The sequence below is a fragment of the Ranitomeya imitator genome, chromosome 1 (assembly GCF_032444005.1).
Source record: "Ranitomeya imitator isolate aRanImi1 chromosome 1, aRanImi1.pri, whole genome shotgun sequence".
NCBI classification, from domain to species: Eukaryota; Metazoa; Chordata; class Amphibia; order Anura; family Dendrobatidae; genus Ranitomeya; species Ranitomeya imitator.
In genome coordinates, this window is record NC_091282.1 from 811,115,152 (window position 1) to 811,141,295 (window position 26,144).

At 46.1% G+C, this 26,144-nt stretch overlaps 1 protein-coding gene across 2 annotated transcripts in view; it reads right to left on the minus strand.

Annotated features, from left to right (window-relative positions):
- LOC138649222 (guanine nucleotide-binding protein subunit alpha-11-like) overlaps positions 1 to 26,144 on the minus strand; it is a 123,629-nt gene that overhangs the window by 16,999 nt on the left and 80,486 nt on the right. For both annotated transcript variants that reach the window (XM_069739443.1, XM_069739434.1), the window contains exon 5: positions 21,592 to 21,721. In XM_069739443.1, the coding sequence (XP_069595544.1) occupies positions 21,592 to 21,721 (130 nt within the window). The remainder of the gene's footprint in view (positions 1 to 21,591; positions 21,722 to 26,144) is intronic.

Sequence of the window (26,144 nt, forward strand, 5' to 3'; positions counted from 1 at the left end):
TTGTAGTTTTTATACTGACCGCACAGTATCCTTTCCTGTCCTATCTATCAAGCTAGACTGGCCTCCTATGCTAACATCTGATTTCATTTCTGCGTATGTTATTTTCCCCTCCTCTCACCGTCAATATTTGTGGGGGGCTATCTTTCCTTTGGGGATTTTCTCTGAGGCAAGATAGGTTTCCTGTTTCCATCTTTAGGGGAAGTTAGATCTTAGGCTGTGCCGAGGGGTCTAGGGAGCGTCAGGTACCCCCCACGGCTATTTTTAGTTGCGCTGCTAGGTTCAGGGTTTGCGGTCAGTGCAGATACCACCTACTTCAGAGCTTGTCTCATGTTGTTCCTAAACCACCAGATCATAACACTGCACTATCCTATGGCGGATTCCACCTCTCTCACACCCCTTGCCCCTGCACCAAATGTGGTGGAGGAGTTGACTTGCTCCTGTCCAACACCTGTTCCTTTACTCCAATCCTGCTACCACCCTCCGCTACTCTTTCCTCATTTGAGTTGCACTCCGTCCCCTTCCAACCTCCAGCTGGCTGTCATCTGCCACCCCAGAACTAGCCATCTCTACCTTTCTCGACCACTTCACCACCTGGCTACTTCATTTCCTCTCTGCTGACATCCCCACTATCATCATGGGTGACTTCAATATCCCCATTGACACTTCCATCTCCACTGCATGTAAACTTTTATCGCTCACTGCCTCCTTCGGCCTCACTCAATGGTCTTCTGCGGCCACTCACAAAGATGGTCACACACTAGACCTTATCTTTTCCCGCTTCTGTTCCCTTACTAATCTCACTAACTTACCCCTCCCCATGTCTGACCACAACCTACTGACATTCTCTTCCCTCTCTTCTCCTAGTGCGCAACCCCCACTCCACAAACTCACTCACCCTCGCAGAAATCTCAAACACCTCAATTTACAATCACTCTCTCAGTCCCTTCTCCCTCTTACAGACATTGCTTCCCTTCATGACACAGATGATGCTGCCACTTTTAATAACACCACAGTAACAGCGACACTCGATTTGGCCACCCCCTCATGCATAGCAAAACTTGTACAATCAACAGGCAGCCCTGGCTGACCAGCCTGACCAAAGAACTAAGACAGGCTTCTGGGGTCGCTGAGCTGAGATAGAAGAGATCCCACTCTGCATAGCACTTCATCATATACAAGCAGTCCTTTGCAGGCTTCAAGTCCACACTCACTGACGCAAAGCAAACTTACTTCTCATCTCTCATATCCTCCCTGTCTCACAACCCTAAACAGCTTTTCAACACTTTAAATTTTCTACTCCGTCCCCCAGCACCTCCTCCCTCCCCTTTTATTTCTGCTGAAGACTTTGCCTCTTTCTTTAAATAGAAGATCGATACAATCAGAGAAAGCTTTTGCTCACAGCACCCAATGCCCCTCTGTTCCTCCAAAATCAACTTCTCCAGCATGACAGAAGATCAGCTCTCCACCCTCCTGTCAAGATCACACCCCACCACTTGCACTCTTGATCCGCTCCCGTCCCACCTCATCCCTAAACTCGCAACAGCCTTTATCCCAACCCTAACACACTTGAACCTCTCACTCACAACTGGTGTCTTCCCCCTCATCATTCAAACATGCCAAGATCACACCCATCCTCAAAAAGCCTTCTCTTGACCAATCCTCTGTGTCTAGCTATCGCCCGATATCTCTTCTCCCTTATGCCTCAAAACTACTGGAACAGCATGTCCATCTTGAACTGTCCTCCTACCTCTCCTCCTGCTCCCTCTTTGACCAGTTACAATCTGGCTTCTGACCCCATCACTCAACTGAAACTGCCCTAACTAAAGTCACCAATGACCTACTAATCGCCAAGAGCAAGCAACACTACTCTGTCCTTCTTCTCCTGGACTTGTCTTCTGCCTTTAACACTGTGGACCACTCCCTCCTGCTACAGATTCTCTCATCTCTTGACATCACAGACTTGGCCCTATCCCAGATCTCAACATATCTAACAGACCGAACATTCAGTGTCTCCCTCTCCCACACCACCTCCTCACCTCGCCCCTTGTCTGTCAGTGTTCCTCAAGGCTCAGTTCTAGGACCGCTACTCTTCTCCATCTACACCTTCGGCCTGGGACAGCTCATAGAGCCCCATGGTTTGCAGTATCATTTCTATGCCAATCACACGCAGATCTACCTATCTGAACCTGACCTCACCACCTTACTCACCAAAATCCTACACTGTCTGTCTGCTATTTCGGCCTTCTTTTCTGCTCGCTTTCTAGAACTGAACATTCACAAAACAGAATTCATCCTCTTTTCCCCATCTCCCTCTACCCCTCCATCAGACCTATCCATCAATGTCAATGGCTGCTCACTTTCCCCAGTCCCGCATGCTCGGTGCCTCGGGGTAATCCTCAACTCTGCCCTCTCTTTCAAGCCACATATCCAAGCCCTTGCCTCCTGCCGTCTCAAACTCAAAAATATTTCCCACATCCGCACATTCCTTGCCCACAAAAACACTAGTGCATGCCCTTATCATCTGCCTTGACTACTGCAACCTCTGAGTCTCTGGCATCCCCTCTCGTACTCTGGCACCACTCCAATCCATCCTACACTCTGCTGCCCGACTAATCTACCTGTCTCCTCACTATTCCCCAGCCTCTCCCCCAGGGCCGCCATCACGGCATGACAGCCGTGACTGGCGTATGGGGCCCGGTGAGCAGAGGGGGCCCGCATTGGGCCCCGTCTCATCTGGTCACCAGGCCCCCCCTGCAGGCGCTGCGGCAGCGGCACACTATTGACGTGCGGGCCCGCGCCCGCACGTCAATAGTTAACAGCCGCCAGCCAGTCTGAGGCTGGCAGCTGAATAGGGCCGCAGTGCGCACTCGCCGGCGTCGTCGGCGTCTGACGTCATTGTCAGCCGCCGGGCCCGGCGAGTGCGTCTGTGTGGAGCCTGGGGGGATCTTCGCCCGGCGCAGGAGCATGGCCAGGTAAGAAGTCGTGGTTTTTTTTTTTCTTTGAGAGCTGCGATCCAGGGGGGCCCGGGGGGCAGGATGATGGACACACAGGGGCAGAAATGCTGGACACAGTGGGGCAGAATGGTGGACACACAGGGGCAGAAATGCTGGACACACAGTGGGACAGAATGGTGGACACACAGTGGGGCAGAATGCTGGACACACAGGGGCAGAAATGCTAGACACAGTGGGACAGAATGGTGGACACACAGTGGGGCAGAATGCTGGACACACAGGGACAGAATGGTGGACACAGTGGGGCAGAATGCTGGACACACAGGGGCAGAAATGCTGGACACAGTGGGGCAGAATGGTGGACACAGTGGGGCAGAATGCTGGACACAGTGGGGCAGAAATGCTGGACACAGTGGGGCAGAATGTTGGACACACAGGGGCAGAAATGCTGGACACAGTGGGACAGAATGGTGGACACACAGTGGGGCAGAATGCTGGACACACAGGGGCAGAATGGTGGACACAGTGGGGCAGAATGCTGGACACACAGTGGGGCAGAATGCTGGACACACAGTGGGGCAGCATGCTGGACACACAGTGGGGCAGAATGCTGGACACACAGTGGTGCAGAATGCTGGACACACAGGGGCAGAATGGTGGACACAGTGGGGCAGAATGCTGGACACACAGTGGCAGAATGGTGGACACAGTGGGGCAGAATGCTGGACACACAGGGGCAGAAATGCTGGACACAGTGGGGCAGAAATGCTGGACACAGTGGGGCAGAATGCTGGACACACAGTGGGGCAGAATGCTGGACACACAGTGGGGCAGAATGCTGGACACACAGTGGGGCAGAATGCTGGACACACAGTGGGGCAGAATGCTGGACACACAGTGGGGCAGCATGCTGGACACACAGTGGGGCAGAATGCTGGACACACAGTGGGACAGAATGCTGGACACACAGTGGGGCAGAATGCTGGACACACAGTGGGGCAGAATGCTGGACACACAGTGGGGCAGAATGCTGGACACAGAGTGGGGCAGAATGCTGGACACACAGTGGGGCAGAATGTTGGAGACAGTGGGGCAGAATGCTGGAGACAGTGGGGCAGAATGCTGGACACAGTGACAGGGGCAGAAATGCTGGACACAGTGGGGCAGAATGCTGGACACAGTGACAGGGGCAGAATGCTGGACACTGGGGCAGAATGCGAGACACAGTGGGGCAGAACGCTGGACACAGTGGGGTAGAATGCTGGACACACAGTGGGGCAGAATGCTGGACACACAGTGGGGCAGAATGTTGGAGACAGTGGGGCAGAATGCTGGAGACAGTGGGGCAGAATGCTGGACACAGTGGGGCAGAAATGCTGGACACAGTGACAGGGGCAGAATGCTGGACACAGTGACAGGGGCAGAATGCTGGACACAGGGGAAGACTGTGAGACCCAGGGGCAGAATGCTGGACATTGGGGCAGAATGCGAGACACGGGGCAGAATGGAGATACGGGGCATGATTGGAGACACGGGGCAGGATGAAAGACATGGGGGCATGACTGGAGACAGATGGGGCAGGATTGGAGACAGATGGGGCAGAATGGAGACACAGGGGGCATGATTGGAGACAAGTGTCAGGATTGCAGACATGGGGGCATGGTTAGAGACATGGGGGCAGAATGGAGACATGGGGCATGATTGGAGACACTGGGGGCAGAATTGGAGACAGATCGTGCAGGATCATGGGGCAGGATGGATATGATGGAGACAGATGGGGCAGGATGGAGAGATCACATGGGGCGATCATATGGGGCAGGATGGGGAGATCATATGGGGCAGAATGGATACTCATGAGGGCAGGATGGGAGAACATCTGGCTGACGCCAGGAATGAGACACACGGGGCCAGGCTGGGGGATATTATTAATACCATAGGGGCTAATTTAGGGATATTATTACTGCAGTGATGTATTTATTTTATTTTTTGAGTATACTGTTTTAAATGGGGGGCGGTCCTGTTACTGTATAGAGTGATACTATGTCGCCTTCTTCATGTGGTGTAATGTAGAAGTTGTGAAAAATTAAGTAATGTGTTCTGCAAGCGGAGCTCGAGATAACTGTGTTATTTCCTGCAGAGAGAAGTCCTGGCTGGATGAAATGATGGCGGTCTGTGCTGGATGAAAGATGAAGGACTTCACCTAGAGACGTCACTGGTGAGTCAGTGTGTTACCTATACACTGACACTATACACTGTATAGAGAGCTCCTGTGTATAATTTCACTAGTGATCACTATATTATCTGTACACAGACACTGCATACTAAGTACAGATCTCCTGTGTATAATGGCACTTATGGTGATAGTATGGTGCTTTTTTTTAAATTACTGATCAGAATTGTAGTATTCAGTCACTATGTGTTGGTAATATGTGGTCTGGACATGGTGTTGTGGTATTTGTTCCTTGTATGTGATATTATTCGATCACTGTAGTGGTAATATGTGGTCTGGTCATGGTGTTGTGGTATTTGTTCCTTGTATGTGATATTATTCGATCACTGTGGTGGTAATATGTCATCTGGTCATGGTGTTGTGGTATTTGTTCCTTCTATGTGATATTATTGGTCATTTTAAAAATTGAAAAATAAATAAAAATATACCTAAATTGGATTGCATATTTTAACAAATATTTAATAGGTTACAGTAGAGTAGGGCCCGGCCAAAAGTGTCTACCGTGTTATGGTGGCGGCTTAAAAAATCTTTTGGCCAAAACAAAAGCTGCCTGCTATGTATGTGATCTGGTGATGGGAACTGTTAATGTGTGATTGGTGAGAAGTGGAGTTTTTCCAAGAGAGAGCGGTGGGACTGTGGACAGTTCGAGGGGTGGAGCCTGGAGGCGGGGCTGGGGTGGAGCCTGGGCGGAGTCTCAAGGGGGCCCCGAAAATTTTGCCAGTATGGGGCCCCGAAATTTCTAGTGGCAGCCCTGCTCTCCCCTATGCCAAGCCCTTCACTGGCTTCCTGTTGTCCAGAGACTCCAGTTTAAAACCCTTACTATGACATACAAGACATCCACAACCATTCTCTTCCATACATCTCTGATGTGGTCTCCCGATACTTACCTACACGCAACCTTCGATCCTCACAAGATCTCCTTCTCTACTCCCCTCTTATTTCTTCTTCCCACAACCGCATCCAGGACTTCTCCTGTGTTTCCTCCATACTCTGGAACTCTGTACCCCAACACATCAGACTCTCGCCTACCATAAAAACCATCAAAAAGAACCTGAAGACTCACCTCTTCCAACAAGCCTACAGCTTGCAGTGATTCTCAACCTACTGAACCACCACACAACCAGCTCTACTCTCTCCTGTGTATCCTCACCCATCCCCTGCTGACTGAGCCCTCGTGGGCAGGGTCCTTCTGTACCTGTTAGTGCAATGTTTTTTGCTCATGTTTATTGTATTTGTCTATATTTGCCCCCCTTTTTTCACATGTAAAGCACCATGGAATAAATGGCGCTATAAAAAATGTATAATAATAATAATACACTGTATACTATGTACAGAGCTACTGTTTATAATGGCACTTATGGTAATATTAGTATTGTGTGTTTTTTTATTAATGACCAGTATTGTAATATTCGGTCACTATGTGGTGGTAATATGTGATCTGGTCACGATGTGGCAGTAATTGTTCCTTGTATGTGGTATTATTCAGTCACTGTGGTGGCAATATGTGGTCTGGTCATGGTGTGACGGAAAAAAACCCAACAAAAGAAAACAGAACCTATAAAATTTAGCTTTTATTACTTGTCTTTAAAGGGAACCTGTCACCCCGAAAATCGCGGGTGAGGTAAGCCCACCGGCATCAGGGGCTTATCTGCAGCATTCTGTAATGCTGTAGATAAGCCCCCGATGTTACCTGAAAGAGGAGAAAAAGACGTTATATTATACTCACCCAAGGCCGGTCCCGCTGCTGGTCAGGTCGGATGGGCGTCTCCGGTCCGCTGCGGCGCCTCCCATCTTCATTACAAGACGTCCTCTTCTGATCTTCAGCCACGGCTCCGGCGCAGGCGTACTTTGCTCTGCCCTCTTGAGAATAAATAATCACCACTCACTGAGCTATCCCCTATAGATGTCAGTGTCAGGTTTCTGAGATTTTGTATTGCACTTAAGCACTTTAAACAGGTGTTGGTGATTGCTTGGTGAGGTAATCTTTTTTATGGCCAGATAGGTTGATTCAACGTGGAGCGGGGGCGCCACTATGTTCCTTATAGGGTGCCAACCTCTGCTGCTATGAAGGGAAATAGAGGATGTATCTCTTTTCCCTTAGACTGATCTTTCATTATAATTATCTGTAACTATGATGACTAATAACAATTTTCTTTTTTGTTTTTTTACCTATCAGACCTTACTTACCCCTTTCGGTTTTCTTTCTGGTCATGGTGTGGCAGTATTTCTCTCTTGTGTGTGGTATTATTTGGTTACTATGTGGTTGGAATAAGTGGTCTGGCCATTGTGTGGCAGTATTTCTCCCTTATATTTGATATTATTCGGTCACCATGTGATCCGGCCATGGTGTGATGGTATTTGTCCCTTGTATGTAGTAGTATTGGCCATTTTAAAAAATGTATGTGACGGATTTCCTTACAGAAGAAAAAATAAAAATATACCTAAAAAAAAGTATTGGTCATTTTAACAAATGTTTAATAAGTTAGAGTAGGGCTCTACCAAAAGAGTCTACCTTGTCGTGGTGGCAGGCTTAAAAATATTTTGTGCAAAATTAAATCTGATGGCTATGTATCTGATATAGTGTTCAATGAGAATTCTTAATGTGTGATTGGTGACGATGTGGTGCAGAAGTGTAGTTTTTCTAGGAGTGGGTGGTGAGACTGTTGAAGGTTTGAGGCGTGGAGGTGGAACTGAAGCTTGGGCAGAGTCTAAAGGGGGCCGAAAATTTTCCCAGTATGCAGCTCTGAAATTCCTAGTGACAGTCCTGTACTGCTGTAATAATACTATACTTTTGAGGATACTGATTCCATGGGGGGAACAGAAGTGAGGTCCAGTTTGGATGTTACTTTCTACAGAGATGAGTCCTGACTAGAAGAAGTGATAGTGGTCTGAGCCGGTTGTAGAAGAAAAGTGAAGATGAATTACTTCAACCATAAACGTTAATTGTAAGTCATTGTACCTGCACAATAACATTATATATTATACACAGCTCCTGTGTATGTCACTGGTCATCATTTTATTAACTGTACACATACACTATACACTACATGTTACATGCAGAGCATTTTCTGCCAACAATGTACATAGGTGAGATGAGTCTGAAGGATGTGACCACAAATCTCTGTACAATCAATGATAGATAGCTTACTCCCTATCCATCCCAGGAAGGAAAATGCAATGGACAAACTTTTTAGTAGTTTTTTGACAGTACTTTGACAAATGATGAAACAGAGGGGTCTAGGGAAGATGAAGGGATAAGGGTAAAGTAGAAGATAGAGGATAGAGGTAGCCGGAGACTCCTCTCTCCAGCTCTGATCCACGATTCTGCCAAAATTGCAGTTAACAGAAACAAAAAGATATGAGGATACAACATAGAAGCAGTTACAGAGATAGGGGGCCATGGTGGGAAATTACAGCTGCATTAAATGAAACATATATTATAATAATGGTGAGTAGATTGCAGCGAAGGACAAAAAATTCCGTGCAACCATCACATCTATGTTACAAATCAATCAATATAATGTCACAAGTGATCACTGTATTGGCTATGTACTATATACAGAGCTCCTCTGCATAACATCACTAGTGATATTTGTGTTATTATTGTAGTTTTTATTAATGAATACTGCACTATTCGGTCACTATATGGATTTAATATATGTTCTGGTCATTGTGCAGTGATATTTCTCCCTTGTATGTGGTATTAATATGTGGTATGGCGGTATTTGTCCCTGGTATGCGATATTATTCTGTCACTATGTGATGGTAATATATGGTCTGGTCATGCTGTGGTGGTACTTCTCCCATATATGTGGTACTATTCGGTCACTATGTGGTGGTAATATGTGTTCTTATCATTGTGCATTGGTATTTCTCCCTCATATGTGGTATGTGGTAGATCAGCTCACTCGGCTGCACATGTAGGTAGTAAATGGAACACTGTGCCTTTAAGGGTGCAGATGGTTCATTTAGTACAGCATAAACCAAGGTTTTAAGCACAAAGATAAACACGGCCCTCTGGGCAAAAACAGCAAAAACAAAAGGGTAGCACTTTGTGCAGTCCTTGCAACTAATGGGGGGGGCAGCCCACTCAGGGCTAACAATGTCCTTACACAAGCACTATGTGCATACACACTCTCCTGGAGTGCTCTCTTGGCCCTCAACAACCCAGACTAACCCTGGAGTTCAGCTATTTAGGGCCAGACCATGTGACTGATCACATGATCCTGACATCACACAGGTCCTGTCAGGACTCTGCATGTGGAGATACGGTGGACCTCCTTCCCGCCTGCTCTATGGGGGTCCACTAAAACTAGTCCATAACATAACTCTAACTTTAATCCTCTCAACACGTAGTGTGCTGGAGGAAACTAATCTGGTTCTACATCACTGATGCCATCATGTGCAGTGACACGTATCTCCCCTTCATGACTTTGCAGCGCCCCAGAGATCTGGTCGTTGCAGTATGACACTCTGCCGCTAAGGGGAGTGATGATACGTCTGATGGCACTGAAGGAATTCTACTGACCAGGTATCACCAGCACACATTACACATCACACTCCGGCCACTAGGGGGAGAAAAAGGCTTTATTTATTGGGCCACTCCTCACACTGGTAAAACTGGGGGTCGGGTAGGAAGTTAGTCAGAAGCTGACTGGGTTGGATTCAGGCAACATCCCGTGGCAGGGGGTGTTGCAGGGAGAAGACACAGGGGGGTCCCTGTCGGGCGCGGGAACCTGGCAGGTACCTAGCGAACAGAGCAGAACGTTATGGAACTGCGCCTGCACTACCTTGCAGCGGTATCCTAAGAAAGAGACACGAAGGTAAGGGTATTGTGGAACAGTGAGAAACGAGATCAAGCACAAAGGAGAACCAGTAGGAGTCGTGCCGTGAGACGGAGGCAACATCCTACTGAGGCGCGTAGCCGGTGGCCGGAACACCGCGGAAGTAACTGACTCTATGCCTTACTTCGAACTCCGTAGGACAGTTAATTATAGGTTGGCTGTCTACCTTAAATTTCCTACGAAGACATAGGGGGCAACGCGTGGAGAGGGGCGTCTCTAGAGTCCCGGAAGAGCTCTGAGCCTTCCCGTCATATGGGTGCGTCCTAGCCATAATATATCTGGGGGACGAGAAACTAGTAACATCTGGAACAAGAGAGAGAGAAAGAATTAGAAAGAACTAGAAAGAACGAACGAACGAGAACAGAAGTTGTGAGGACTATTCCGAATGCTCAGCAAGGTAGCACTACATCACACAAGCGCTAGTGGTAGGCACTGATTTCCACCTGCAAAGGGAACTCTGGATGTGTCCATCGGACCGGCCGGTCTCAGAAAGCCCTGTTAAACGTGCTCTGGATTGCGGATCCTGAAGTCTTCAGTAAAGAGGTAAAGAGACTGCAACTTTGTGTCCTCGTTATTGTCTGCACCTCACACCATCGCCATCTACATCACTGGGAAGCCCTGGGGACATACTTCACCTGTTGGAAGGTATACCATCTAACTGCCATTCCATCACCCCAGCGGACCCCAAGCAGCGTCGGTCATCCTGACCGAACACCACAGGTGGCGTCACGAAACCTTGACAGACTCCTATCACCCTTTATTGGACGCACCTTAGCAGGGTTACAGACCGGGTCCAGCCACCGTGACAACCCCAGAACTGAGACAGAAAGGACCGGTACCGAGTAACATGTGGCCCTGTGTCTGGGGGCGATCCAACTTCACCAGTGATTCTGTCAAAGGTATTACTTGGTCAATATGTGGTGGTAATATTATTATTATTTATTAATATAGCACCATTTATTCTATGGTGCTTTACATGTGATAAGGGATATAAACAACAAAAACAAATACAATAATCTTGAACAAAACCAGTCACCAACTGGTAGAGGAGGAGAGATGACACTGCCTGCGAGTGCTCTCAATCTACAAGAGATTATAGGCTTGTCGGAAAAGGTAAGTCTTTAGGGTACTTTTGAAGGTACAGTAGGCAAGAGTCTGATACAGTGGGGGAAATAAGTATTTGATCCCTCACTAATTTTGTAAGTTTTCCCACTGACAAAGTCATGAACATTCTATCATGTGTTCCCAATGGTTTTCTTGGTGACTATGGTCCCAGCTGCCTTGAGATCAGAAACAAGTTCCCCCATGCAGTTTTAGGCTGATCTCTCACCTACTTCATGATCAAGGATACCCCACGAAGTGAGATTTTGCATGAAGCCCTAGATCGATATTGGTTGACAGTCATTTTGTATTTCTTCCATTTTCTTACTATTGCACCAACAGTTGTCTCCTTCGCACCCTGCGTATTACTTATGGTTTTGTAGCCCATGCCAGGTTTGTGCAGGTCTATGATCTTGTCCCCGACATCCTTATAAAGCTATTTGGTCTTTCCCATGTCGTAGAGGTTAGAGTCTGACTGATTAATTGAGTCTGTGGACAGGAGTCTTTGATAAAAGGTGACTATGTAGGACAGCTGTCTTTAATGTAGGTATCAAGTTGATTAGGAGCATCTAACTGGTCTGTAGGAGCCAGAACTCTTAATGGTTGGTAGTGGATCAAATACTTATTTCTCATTGCAAAATGCAAATAAATTTATATAATTTATGCAATGTAATTTTCTGGATTTTATTTTTGATATTGCATCTCTCAATGTTAAAATTAACCTACCCTTAAAATTATAGTCTGTCCATGTCTTTGTTAGTGGGCAAAGTTACAAAATCAGCATGGGTCAAATGCTTATTTCCTCCACTGTATGTTGGGGTAGAGAGTTCAAGAGTGCATGGGTAAAATCTTTTTTGCGATTGCGGGAAGAGATAAAATGGGAGTAGTGAGGAAGATCTTGTGAAGATCAGAGATTATGTGCAGGTAAGTGCCGGGACACTAGGTCACAGATGTACAGTATGGAGGAGACAGGTTGTTAGGGCTAGCGGAACGCACCGAGAAAATAGAGATGTTTATTATAAATGGTGCGTTCGCAGCCTGGGGTCCACCGTGCAGGAAGAACCTGCTGCTAGCGAATGGCGGCACTGTAAGGCGGTATAGGCTAGCTCTGTTACTCCACAGAGTAGCTGTGAAAGGGAAGCACTGCGCCCTGTTAGCCTCACAGGAGCACAAGCTTACTGCCAAGCTGATAGCAGTCAGTGGTTATGCAACATGCAATCTCCTCACCGGAGAAGCCGGTATTCTAGGGGCTTATTTCAGCCGGGTCCCTGAACACACTCATACAATCTCCTCACCGGAGGTGCCGGTATTCTAGGGGCTTATTTCAGCCGGGTCCCTGAACACAGTCATACATAACCACACTGGTGCAAAGCACATATATGAATTGATACTAGCGCATGGCCATGCGGCCATGCGAGCCTTAAATAGCTGCAGCATGTTTAGGAACTTTCAAAGAAGGACCAATGGAGAGCTGCAGTACCTGAGCATGTGACCCCAGATCTCCACTGAGAGATCTTGCCCTGGGCATGCTCAGAGTGCAAAGCAGGATTTAGTCCTAGCACCTACAAGGAACTTAGCTGCAGTATCTGATCATGTGACCCTCAATCTCCACTGAGAGATCTTACTCTGGGCATGCTCAGAATGTGAAAAGCAGGACTTAGCCCCAGAAGCGTCCGCTCGCCTCTGCCCAGCACTGACTTCAATGGCAGAAGCAGGAAATGCAGCAGTAACTCTTAGCACAGAGTCAGACTGAGCGAGACGCTGGGATCGACGTCTCCGCTGAGCATGCTCCACTGTGGCAGGAGAAGAATGGGAGACCGCAGCGGAGATGGCCCGAGATTCCCCCTGTGCAGAGGCAGGAACTCGATCCCTAACATTACCTCCCCTCCTAGGGCCTCCCCTCCTTGGGCCTTGCTACGTTCAAAGGTAGCAATCAGCTGCAGAGCCGGAATGTGCTCAGCAGGCTCCCAGGACCTGTCCTCAGGACCATAATCCTTCCAGTCCACCAAATAAAAATGTTTGCCACGTACCACCTTGCACCCCAAAATAGCGTTTACCTCGTAATCGTCCGTAGACGAACCCGATGTCCCAGCAGATGACTCGGAAAACCAGGACATATATACGGGTTTCAAGAGGGACACATGAAAGGTGTCGGTGATACGCAGGCGTGGCGGAAGGGCCAAATGATAGACCACAGGATTAACCTGTTCGAGGACCTTGAAGGGGCCCAAGTAGCGAGGAGCAAACTTAGTGGACTCAACTCGCAGCCTGATGTTACGGGCGGAGAGCCACACCAAGTCACCAGGAGCAAAGGTCAGAGCGGGGCGCCGATGTGCATCGGCGGAGGACCTCATTCTCTCCTTGGAGGCCGAATGGCATCCTGAGTGCGGTCCCAAATATCCCATGCCTCCACAGCCCAGTCTGCCACCCTGAAGTCGGCGGAAGACACGGGCATAGGCACAGGTACCCGCGGATGTTGACCATAGTTGAGGAGGAATGTGGTTTGTCCAGTGGAGCCGGCTACGGCGTTGTTCAGTGCAAACTCTGCCCACGATAGCAAGGATGCCCAGTCATCCTGCCTGGCTGAAACAAAATGTCGCAGGTATGTGACCAAGGTCTGGTTGGCCCTCTCTACCAACCCATTCGTCTCGGGATGATATGCGGAAGAGAGATTTAACTCAATGCTGAGAAGACGACAAAGCTCTCTCCAGAACCGAGACGCAAACTGGGGACCCCGGTCACTGACAATTTTGTCTGGCATACCATGTAGGCGGAAGATGTGTTTTATGAACAACGCTGCCAAGGCCCGTGCAGAAGGTAACCGTGGTAGCGGCACCAAATGCACCATTTTTGAGAAATGATCGGTGATGACCCAAATGATGGTACAGCCGCGAGACTTGGGTCAACCCACAACAAAGTCCATCCCGACCATCTCCCAGGGCCTGTCTGCCACCGGCAAGGGATAGAGTAACCCAGCTGGCCTTTGACGAGGAGATTTATTTTTGGCACAGGAGACACATGCCTGAATATAATCTCTGACATCCTGGACCATATGTGGCCACCAGTACGTCCTCGCCAGCAGCTCAGATGTCCTCTTTGTCCCAAAGTGTCCACCCACCCTGGACAAATGAGCCCAAGAGAGAACCTCCGGTCGCAAATTAATGGGCACAAAAGTCTTGCCCGGAGGCACAGACTCTAGTGAAACCGGCGCTACGGTTCTCAGGCTTTCTGAAGGGACAATAAGCCGAGGCTCCCCCTCCTCCTCCTCAGATGACACAACAGAGTGAGAGAGAGCGTCAGCATGAATGTTCTTCTCCCCAGTGAGATAATGAAGGGTGAAGTGGAACTGGGAGAAGAACAAGGACCATCTGGCCTGGCGAGAATTTAGCCGCTGGGCTGTTTGCAGATATAACAAATTTTTGTGGTCCATGAAGACTTGAAAGGGAAAACGAGCCCCCTCCAAGAGATGTCTCCATTCCGAGAAAGCCAGCTTCATCGCTAGCAACTCCCTGTCCCCAATGGAATAATTCCTCTCCGCAGGTGTGAAGGTCTTGGAGAAGAAGAAGCACGGATGCTTCCGACCTTGAGCATCCTTTTGGAAGAGGACTGCTCCTGCACCAACGGAAGAGGCATCCACCTCCATTATGAACGGCTTATCAACATCGGGACGATGTAGGATGGGAGCGCTAGCAAAACGGGACTTAAAAGAAGAAAAGGCCCAGGAGACCTCTTCAGACCACAATTTGGGATTTGCTCCCTTCTTGGTGAGGGCTACCAAGGGAGCTACCAAAGTTGGGAAGTGGGGAATGAACTGGCGGTAATAATTAATGAACCCCATAAAGCGCTGCACCGCTTTAAAAGAATGGGGTTCTTGCCAGTCCATCACAGCCTGTAGTTTGGCAGAATCCCTGGGCGGAGATGATATAGCCCAGGAAAGTAAAGACTCCTGCTCAAACATACACTTCTCCAACTTTGCATACAGAGAATTTGCCCGTAAGAGGTCGAAGACTCTGCCAACATCTCTCCGGTGGGAGTCAATATCTGGAGAAAAGATGAGAATATCATCCAGATAGACTACAACCGAGATGGAAAGCATATCCCAGAAGATGTCGTTGACAAAGTCTTGGAAAACGGATGGGCATTACAGAGCCTGAAGGGCATCACCAGATACTCATAGTGCCCATCTCTAGTGTTAAACGCCGTCTTCCATTCGTCCCCCTCATGGATGCGAATCAGGTTATAAGCACCCCGCAGATCTAATTTGGTAAATACCATAGCTCCCCTTAGCCTATCAAAAAGCTCAGAAATCAGGGGCAGCGGGTACTTATTCTTAACGGTGATGACGTTAAGAGCCCTGTAATCTATGCAAGGACGTAATTCTACATTCTTCTTCTGCACGAAGAAGAACCCTGCCCCTGCTGGTGACACTGACTTCCTAATGAACCCTCTTGCCAAATTCTCCTGGATGTATTGGGACATGGCCTCCATTTCCGGAAGAGAGAGGGGATAGACACGTCCCCGAGGAGGTTCTGCTCCAGGCAAGAGATCTATAGGACAGTCATAGGGGTGGTGAGGCGGAAGGGTCTCCGCAGCCTTTTTGGAGAAGACGTCTGCATAGGACCAATAGTATTTGGGAAGAGAAGAGAGATCTGCGGGTATCTCAGTGGTGGAAACCTGAACGCACTCTTTCACACATCTGCCCTTACAGGACTCACTCCAACCCAATATCCTCCCAGAGGACCACTCAATATGTGGGGAGTGGAAACGGAGCCAGGGTATTACCAGCAGAATCTCATCCATTCCCTCGGGAAGGACAAAAAGGGAAATTATCTCCTGGTGGGATGGGGACATAACTAACGTGAAAGGGACAGTCTGGTGTGTGATCTGAGATGGAAGTGTTGACCCGTTCACTACTCTAACAGTCACCGGTTTGGCGCGCATCACCAGAGGTATTGCATGGCGAAGAGCAAAAGCAGAGGACATGAAATTCCCCTCTGCTCCAGAGTCCACACAAAGCTCGACTGTTAGAGAGTAAGAGCCTAATATGATTGTCCCCTTGAAGGATAGCTTGGAGGAAAATGCCACTGTGTCTAGAGAACCTCCTCCAACGGTTACTAGACGCGATCGTTTACCCAACCGCCGTGGACATTTATTGGCATAATGTCCCTCTTGTTGGCAATTTCTGCAAACCATGGGTACTCGAGCGGTCCGAGACTTAGGTCCCGCTCGAGAAACCTCCATGGTCTCATGGGAGTCGGACACCAGAACGGAAGATTCTAGAGGTCTGGCAAAGGTGGGAGCCAGTCGAAACCTCTGCCTACACTGGGCCCGCTCCAACCTCCGCTCGTTAAAACGGAGGTCGATGCGGGTAGATATAGAAATAAGCTCCTCCAGTGTGGCGGGAATCTCCCTGGTGGCCAAGGCGTCCTTCACATGGTCTGCCAGTCCTCTCCAGAACACCGGAAAAAGGACTTTATCCGGCCACTCCAGCTCCGAGACCAGAGTCCGGAATTGGACGGCGAACTGGCTGACCATGGACGAACCCTGGGTTGTTGTCAACAATTGGAGCGTGGTATCGTGGGTGACACGAGGTCCCAAAAAGACCTGTTTCAGAGCGTCCTGGAAGAGAGGAGCACTCTGCACCACACGATCATTGCGCTCCCATAGCGGCGTTGCCCACTCCAACGCCCTGCCCGACAAAAGGGATAAAATAAATCCCACTTTCGCCCGTTCCATAGGAAAACGTGCAGCCAGAAGCTCAAGATGTATGGAGCACTGACTCACGAATCCCCGACATTGCTTACTGTCACCAGCAAACTTGTCTGGAAGTGGGAGACGGGATAAAGTCGGAGCAGGGGTGGCAGAGGACAAACTGGCTGCAGCTACACTTGCAGCCTGAACAGCGACTGCGGTAACATCCACAGCTGAGGTTGTGCGCTCGAGAGCCGCCAACCTACCCTCCACCTGCTGGATGTACCGCTGTAAACGCTGATCGTCCGCCATTTACTAGCCAGACACTGGCGCTAGTATACTGTTAGGGCTAGCGGAACGCACCGAGAAAATAGAGATGTTTATTATAAATGGTGCGTTTGTAGCCCGGGGTCCACCGTGCAGGAGGAACCTGCTGCTAGCGAATGGCGGCACTGTAAGGCGGTATAGGCTAGCTCTATTACTCCACAGAGTAGCTGTGAAAGGGAAGCACTGCGCCCTGTTAGCCTCACAGGAGCACAAGCTTACTGCCAAGCTGATAGCAGTCAGTGGTTATGCAACATGCAATCTCCTCACCGGAGAAGCCGGTATTCTAGGGGCTTATTTCAGCCGGATCCCTGAACACACTCATACATAACCACACTGGCGCAAAGCACATATATGAATTGATACTAGCGCATGGCCGTGCGGCCATGCAAGCCTTAAATAGTTGCAGCACATTTAGGACCTTTCAAAGAAGGACCAATGGAGAGCTGCAGTACCTGAGCATGTGACCCCAGATCTCCACTGAGAGATCTTGCCCTGGGCATGCTCAGAGTGCAAAGCAGGATTTAGTCCTAGCACCTACAAGGACCTTAGCTGCAGTATCTGATCATTTGACCCTCGATCTCCACTGAGAGATCTTACTCTGGGCATGCTCAGAATGTGAAAAGCAGGACTTAGTCCGCTCGCCGCTGCCCAGCACTGACTTCAATGGCAGAAGCAGGAAATGCAGCAGTAACTCTTAGCACAGAGTCAGACTGAGCGAGACGCTGGGATCGACGTCTTCGCTGAGCAGGCTCCACTGCGGCAGGAGAAGAATGGGAGACCGCAGCGGAGATGGCCCGAGATTCCCCCTGTGCAGAGGCAGGAACTTGACCCCTAACACAGGTTGTGGAAGGATTTGTATGCCAAGGTTAGGGCTTTGAACTAGAGTCTCTGTAAATGGGGGGCCAGTGAAGGGATTGACAGAGAGAAGAGGCTGGGTAATACCGTGGGGATAGGTGGATTAGTTGGGCAGCGGAGTTTAGGATAGACTGGATGGATGTGAGAGTGTTAGAGGGAAGGTCACAAAGCAGGAGGTTGCAGTAGTCGAGATGATGAGGGCATGCACTAGTGTCTTTGCAGAGTCTTGGTTGAGGAATGCGCAGATCCGGGAGATATTTTTGAGCTGGAGTCGTCAGGAAGTGAAAAGTGCTTGGTTGTGTGGTTTGAAGGAGAGACCAGAGTCAAGGATTACCCCAAGGCATCGAGCTTGCTGGACTTGGGAAAGTTGGAAATCATTGACTTTGATGGATAGGTCTGTTGGGGGGTGAGTGAGACGGTAGAAAGATGATGAATTCTGTTTTAGCCATGTTAAGTTTTAGAAATCTAGCAGAGAAGAAAGATGACATAGCAGAAAGACATTGTGGGATTCTGTTTAGTTTGGAGGTGATATTGAATCCAGAGGGGCAGATCTGTGTGTCTTCAGTATAGAGTTGATAAAGAAAGCTGTGTGACACTATGACCTGTCCCAGGCCGAATGTATAGATTTAGAAGAGTAGGAGATCTAGGACTTAACCACAGGGTCTGTTAGTTATGGGGAGATCCAAGAAATGGCCAAGTCTGTGATGCCAAGAGATGAGAGAATCTGCAGTAAAAGGGAATGGTCCACTGTGTTGAAGGCTGATGACAGGTCCAGGAGGACAGAGTAGTGTAGCTTGGATTTGTCAGTTAGTAGGTCATTGGTGACTTTACTCAGGGCAGTTTCAGTGGAATGGTGCAGTCGTAGTCAAGATTGTAAGTGGTTGAAGAAGGAGCAGGAGGACAGGTGGGAGGACAGTTCAAAATGGACGTGTTGTTCTTGTAGTTTTGAGGCGTAGGGGAGAAGTGATATGGGGCCATCGCTAGACAGAGAGGATGGGTCAAGGGAGGGATTTTTGAGGATGGGTGTGATTAATGCATGTTTAAAGCATGAGAAGAGGACACCAGTTGTTAGTGATTGGTTGAAGAGGTGGGTTAAGGTTGAGATGAAGACTGTGGTGAGGTTGGGATGAGATGGAATTGGATCGGGTCAAGTTCACAGGTGGTGAGGTGTGATTTGGAGAGTAAAGAAGAACGTTGATCTTCTGCAATGGTGTAGAAGCTGGTTTTGGAGAAGGAAATATAACCAAATTGTAGCAAGCATGTTAAGTGTAAGAAATCAAATCAAATTTAATAAAACACTAATAATATGTGTTATAGGGTACATGCATATAAAGACCATTAGGGGCCAACTGCAATTAGTATATACCAATCAAAAAAACACCAAAGCAGTCATGGAGTCACATCAATATATATAACCTTTATTGAATAACAATTAAAACCTTAAAATCCAGGTACAATGGCATGAATGGGGAAGTGAATGGGCGCTCATAATGGCCATACTGAAAGGAGAAGCAGTTGTAGGGGCTTAAGGCCAAAGCTTTCTCTGATGTTATCGATCTTATGTTTGAAGAATGAGACAAAGTCTTCAGCTGAGATGAGAGTAGAGGGAGGAGGCGCTGGGGGACAAAAGAGAGTATTGAAAGCATTGAATAGCTGTTTAGGGTTGTGAGATTGTGAGACAGGAAGACTATAAGAGTTGAAAAGTAAGGCTGCCGTCACACTAGCAGTATTTGGTTAGTATTTTACACCAGTATTTGTTTGCCAAAACCCGAATGGGTGATAAATGCAGAAGTGGTGCATATGTTTCTATTATACTTTTCCTCTAATTGTTCTACTCCTGGTTTTGGCTTACAAATACTGATGTAAAATACTGACCAAATACTGCTAGTGTGACAGCAGCCTAAGTTTGTTTTGCTGCAGTGACCATGAACTTGAAAGTAGTGAGGGACTGTTTCAATGTGATGAGGTGCTCATTAGAGTGGGATCTTTTTCATCTCCACTCAGCAACCCTGGACACCAGCCTCTTCTCCTGAGATCTTGGTGCAGAAATCTCCATCTGCGCATGCGCCACCCCAGCAGCCATTTTCCTAGAGTCCACTGCATAGTATACCATGTAAGTGTGGGGCTCTGCGTTTTCACAAAATGTTGGCAGAGTCCCCACACCACCGAACACCTGCAGCGGCTCACACCCCCTCATCCTAGCCTGCGGCATGTAGCAATGCTCCATTCTTGCCTCCTCTAGCAATGACCCTGGACCCCGATTCACCGCAGCCACCACCCCTGGGAAGCAATAAGATGCATGTATTATAAGAAGCACCACCATTTTAGTAAAAAGTTTTTTTCCCCATTTTTCTCCTAAAAATTTGGGGTGCATTTATAATCCGGTGTGTCTTATAATCCACAAAATACGGTATACAGTATCTGATGACTTCTGCATACACAGGATAGTTTGCAGTGATGAGAGGTCCTTTGTTCCTTATGACAGGGACCCTGTCAGACTCCTTTGTTGGTGGTTTATCTTACTGAGAATAAAGGATAGGCAGACCAAAATCAGACATGACAAGTCCTTATCTTCCCCAACATTATCTGTTCAGGAAGAATTGGGGTCCCTATACACATTAAACTGACAGATAAAAATGAAAAATGTCAATATTGTTGCGTTCAGGTGACTTTGATCTAGTGTTTATGGAAGCCTTATAGTCTTTTCATTATTGCCTCAGCACATGGACAACAGCATCTATTTGCCTTGCTTATTGTACTCCACTGTTAACATTGTTACTTATGACTGTTGTGTTTGAAATTGTTAAACTGTAAAGCGCTGCGGAATATGTTGGCGCTATATAAATAAAGATTATTATTATTATTAATGCCAAGTGATGAATGATCAGAGCGTGGCTCAGAAGATCAAGGTGTTGCTCTTTCAGTAGAAAGAGGTGTTACAGAGATAGCACAGATGATCAAATGTAGACATACAGTATGTCATGACCATGTGAAACTGCGCTAAAAGACAATTTAAAAAAATGATCAGAATCTGGATTAAGAAAATGCACTTTACTAGGCCGCACTCATACACCATTTATTTTTTTACGTTTGCCACAGATTTTTTTGCCAGGTAGCACTAGGACACATTCTAACATATGGCTCTTTTCAAAAATCTGTTGAAGTCAATAGGTTTGTTGTAAGTCAATAGTCCGCAAAAAAAAGAGACATGTGTGCAATAATGGTCCAGTTTATGGCCTAAACTCATACATCTCAATGAATAAGTCCATGTCCAAGATGTGAATGAACACAGACAGCACACGGATGCCATCTGCATTGCATCTGCATGCATCTCTTTGAAACATGGGTGTGTATATTTGGCCTAACTTGATTTAACTACTAAGATTTAATTTGTAACTTCAGGGGAGCAGATCTCTATTGTTTAAATAAAAGTAAAGTTTTAGGGAAGAGAGAAACAGAGTATTAAAGCTCCTGTCAGTAATTAGATACTTGACATATCAGAAATCTAAGTACATATGATGCCAGACATGATATCGCATTACTTCTGAATCACTCCTCTTTTAGAATCTATAATATATTAATTTCTTACCTCTTGACTGCTCTCCTCTAGCTGCTGATCGTATTCACTTAGTGAAGCCAAATAGATAAGACAATTCACTTTTTCAAAGCAATGAATCCACTTCTTTCTCTCAGATTTCTGACCCCCGACATCCACCAACCTAGACAAATGTTATATGATTTTCAGTAATTATAGAGCCACAATATCTGACAATGCTTGCATGGCATCCTAGTCATTTTAAATGATGACACCATCTCATTTATCCTATAGGTCACGGCGGTAACTTGCATGCTTCCTCACCGCCAAACTACTCACCATGGGCACTGCACTGCTTCTCCTTGTATCAGGCTGCCTCACTGAGTTTGTCTCTTGCAGCACTCCTCAGTACTTCTGCATCTGTATGCTGTTTCCATTTGGCTTCAGGGAGGAGTAGACAGTCTCTACAGGAATTTAACTCTGCTATGTTCTGTGGGGATTAGATTCCCTGGCCTATCCCTTGCAAGCAGGATATATATGGGCAGCTCCTCCCACCACTCCTTGTCTGAATGTTGGTTCCTAGTCAGTAAGTCTGCTAGTACCTGGTTTATGCATATCTCTGCACCCTGTCTCCCGTTATTGACCTGGCCTGTTTAGCCCCTCTGTTTGGCCTCTCCATTCCTGATTCTGGCCATGAATAGTGAATCCGTGCTGCCTGCCTCAACCTCGGACTGTTTGAACTATGCTTTTTCTCATCCCCCTGTATCTTGTACCCGCTCCTCTGACAGCTGCTGCAGACCATCGAGTGGCACCTGGTGATTATTGGTAGCCCAGCCTATCTTCACTATCAGAGGCTCTAGTGAATACCCGGTTTTCACTTAGTTACGCCCCTCCAGGGTAAGCCCGGCCTGTGGCACAGAGGTGTTGCATAGTTTGGTCACAGAAGAAACTTGTGAGAGTAGATTATATAGGGTATAACTTTTATCTTCACAGAACATGAGGTACACGCATCAGCTTCTTAATACAGCATAACAGGAAGTTTGAAAGACCTTTTACCAGAGAAAATAAAACCAAAGTATAATAAGTATATGCATTTCATTCAACTAAGCATATAACAGTAACACCATCGCATCTACTGTCAGAAAAGTGTAAACTCCTCCTGCACACAAATAAGTCTGTATCTGTTTTATATCTGCCAACACCCTTTCTCAATAATAAGGACTTATTCAGTTAAGTCTAATTTCTTCATCAATCTCTGATGTCTTTCAGCATGCCTTTGTGAAAATATCTGCTGTCATATCTTCAGTTGAGCAGCACTCCAAATTTAGGATTCCTTGTTCCTGGTGGTCTCTCAAGAAGTGAAACTTCACATCAATGTGTTTAGTTCTTGGATTAACTCTTTCCATCTTGAGTAAGAACTAGACATCCTTGATTGTCCTCATACATCTTTGTTGGTCCCAATTGTTGGTGTCCTAAGTCTGTTAGCAGTTGTCTTAGTCATAGAACTTCTTGACTGTCATGTGCTGCGGTGACATATTCTGCTTCTATCGACGACAGTGTTACTATAGATTGTTTCTTACTAGTCCAACTAATTGGTCTGCCTGAAAGCAAGAAAAGATAGCCGCTGGTAGATTTCCTGTCAATTGGATGTCCAGACCAGTCTGCATCAATGTATCCGGTTAAAATGCATTTCTCACTTGCAGGTAGTTTCAGTTTAATACTGCTAGTCCCTTTCAAATAATGGATTACTCTCTTCACTGCATTCCGATCCATTTTGTTTGGCTTTGACACCTTCCTGCTGAAAATTCCTACTGCTGCTGCAATGTCTGGCCTTGTAACAGTCGCAAGGTATAAACATTTTCCCATTGCCTTTCTGTATTGTTCATTATTCGGTAACAGATTCTGTTCACTATTTATTTCCTTTAGATAGTTGGTTTCCATTGGAGACTTTACTCGTTTTGCATCTTTCAATCCAAATTTTTTGATTATGTCTTGAATCGTGATTTTAATTAAGAAGACTCCTGTCTTCTCTTTCTATCTGTATTCCTAGGTACTGTTTCACATTTCCCAGATCTTTGATCTCGAAGTGTTGATCCAAAGTTTTCACTGTCTCCGCTTCATCCCTTTCTTTTTTTAAAACAAACTAAAATATCGTCCACATATACCAGCACATAGATCCACCTGTCTGTCAGTCTCTTTGTATATAGACAAGGATCCACTTTGCCTCTTTGAAAATGTTCATTTATGAGTACTTCTGTGATTTTATCACAGCAGCTTGTTTTAAACAATATATATATACTTTTCCTTAGCTTGCAAACCATGTTTGCTTTCCTTTCATCCTTGAATCCTGGGGTTGTCCATGCAAATGTCTTCTGTTAAATCTCCATTCAGAAATGGCTGCCTTTACATTCAAATGTTTCAACTGCATTTGTTTTATTGCTGCAACTGCAAACAAAGTTCTGATTGTGGTGTGTTTGACAACTGGAGCAAATGTCTCATCATAGTCTTCTCCATATTTCTGAGAATAGCCTTTAGCTATGAGTCTTGCTCGGTATCGATCAGCTGTGCCGCCTGCTTGGTATTTTACTTTAAAAAACCATTTACATCCTATAGCCTTTTTTTCTTTTGGTAGTTCTATCAGTGTCCATGTCTTTGAATCATGCATGGATTTTATTTCTGTCTCTGCATCCTTTATCCATTTGTTGGCCTCTTCTTCTGAAAGTTGAGATACGGTATGTCCTCCCAAGATGTAGGTTCATACATTTTATTTGTACTTGCCTTGTATGATACGTTGAGGTTGTCTTCTCTTGTTTTCTCATATTGAGCATCTTGGTTCTGTGTCTGTATGGAGCTGTATCTCTTCACTTTCATTTTTTTGATTTTCATCAATTTCCACTTCTTTCTCATCAGATGGTCTTGCAAGTTATCTCACTGTTGTTTCTGTCATTTTTCGCTTCCAGTGATGTCATTATGTCATCATTTAGATTGTCAATGAATGTTATACTGTTACTCACTGTGATTCTGTCTGTCTTGGGATCTAGGATTCTGTATCCTTTGCAATTGTCACTATATCCGACAAATATTCCTTCTATTGCTCTGTTTTGAAGTTTGGAGCATTTTTCTTCTGAAATAAACACAAAAACTTTGCAACCAAAAACACTTAAATGAATATCACTTGGTTTCTTACCTTGCCACAGTTCATATGTTTTTTTTTCAGTTTTCTTGAAAAAAGTCTGTTTTACAGATAAGTAGCTGTCATTGCTACTTCACCCCAGTATTTCTCTGGTAGTTTGGTGTCTGTAAGCATACATCTTATCATTTCAGTCAGAGTTCTGTTTTTTCTTTCTGCTACCCCGTTCTGTTCAGGTGTGTATAGAACAGTCTTTTGATGCTGTATTCCATTCTGTCTTAAGTAGTTTTCTATTTGGTGTCCTGTAAATTTACCTCCATTATCACTTCTGATGATGATTGACTTCCTCTGAAACTTGTTATTTGACTTTGTTACATAGTCTTCTAATTTTTCAAAAACTTCACTTTTGCTCTTTATCAAGTACGTGATACTGTGTATCTTGAGTAGTCATCTATGAAGGTCACCATATATCTATTACCTCCTGACATGGTCACTTTCATGGGTCCACATACATCAGTGTGTACCAAGTCAAGTGGTCTTGTGCTTTTTGTCTCACTCTCTTTAGGTATAGATACTTTTGTAGCTTTAGATTTTATACAACATTCACATTTTACGGTAATTGAGCAATCAGATATCAATAGGTTTTTTGTCAAATTCTTCATTTATAATGCCATTATACTGCCAGGATGTCTGTGTCCTAGACGTCTATGCCACACGTGAATACAATTCTTGTGATCATGTGTACATAACTTCATCTGTTCATTTAATGTGTCTAGACGATATAATTGTTCAACTGCTTTGACATTAATTATTACCTTATCTTCTGCTAGGATTGTACAATTATCATCTTTGAATTTTACATTAAGTCCTTTGGTTGTCATACGCTTTACTGATAACAATCCTATTTCTAGTCTTGGAACATATAACACATCCTTTACTAGTAATTTTTAATTATTCCCAAATCTGTCAGGACAGATTAGCATTCCTTGTCCAATACCTTCTGCGGTTATTTAACTCCCATCTGCAAGATAAATTGCTTCCTTCTTATTTTCATCAAGTTCTGTAAAGAAGCTTTTATCACTAGTCATGTGATTTGTTGCTTCTGAGTCAATAAACCAGCCTGACGATGACTCTTTATCGGTTACTTTAAATGTACCATTCCAGTGATCTGCATGTAGGTTAGAAATTGTGCTTTTTATTTTCTGTTTATTCTCCACTAGATGGGGGCCCGATTCTAACGTATCGGGTATTCTAGAATATGTAGGTAGTATACAGCACAGGCTACGTACTATATTGCACAGTATATAACACAACCGACGTAGTATCTAACATAGCTACGTAGTATATAATAGAGCTACATAGTATATAGCAGAGCTACGTAGTATGTAACACAGCCACGTAGTAAATAACATAGCCACATAGTGTATTGCACAGGTATGTAGTATATTGGTCAGCCACGTAGTATATAGCAGAGCCA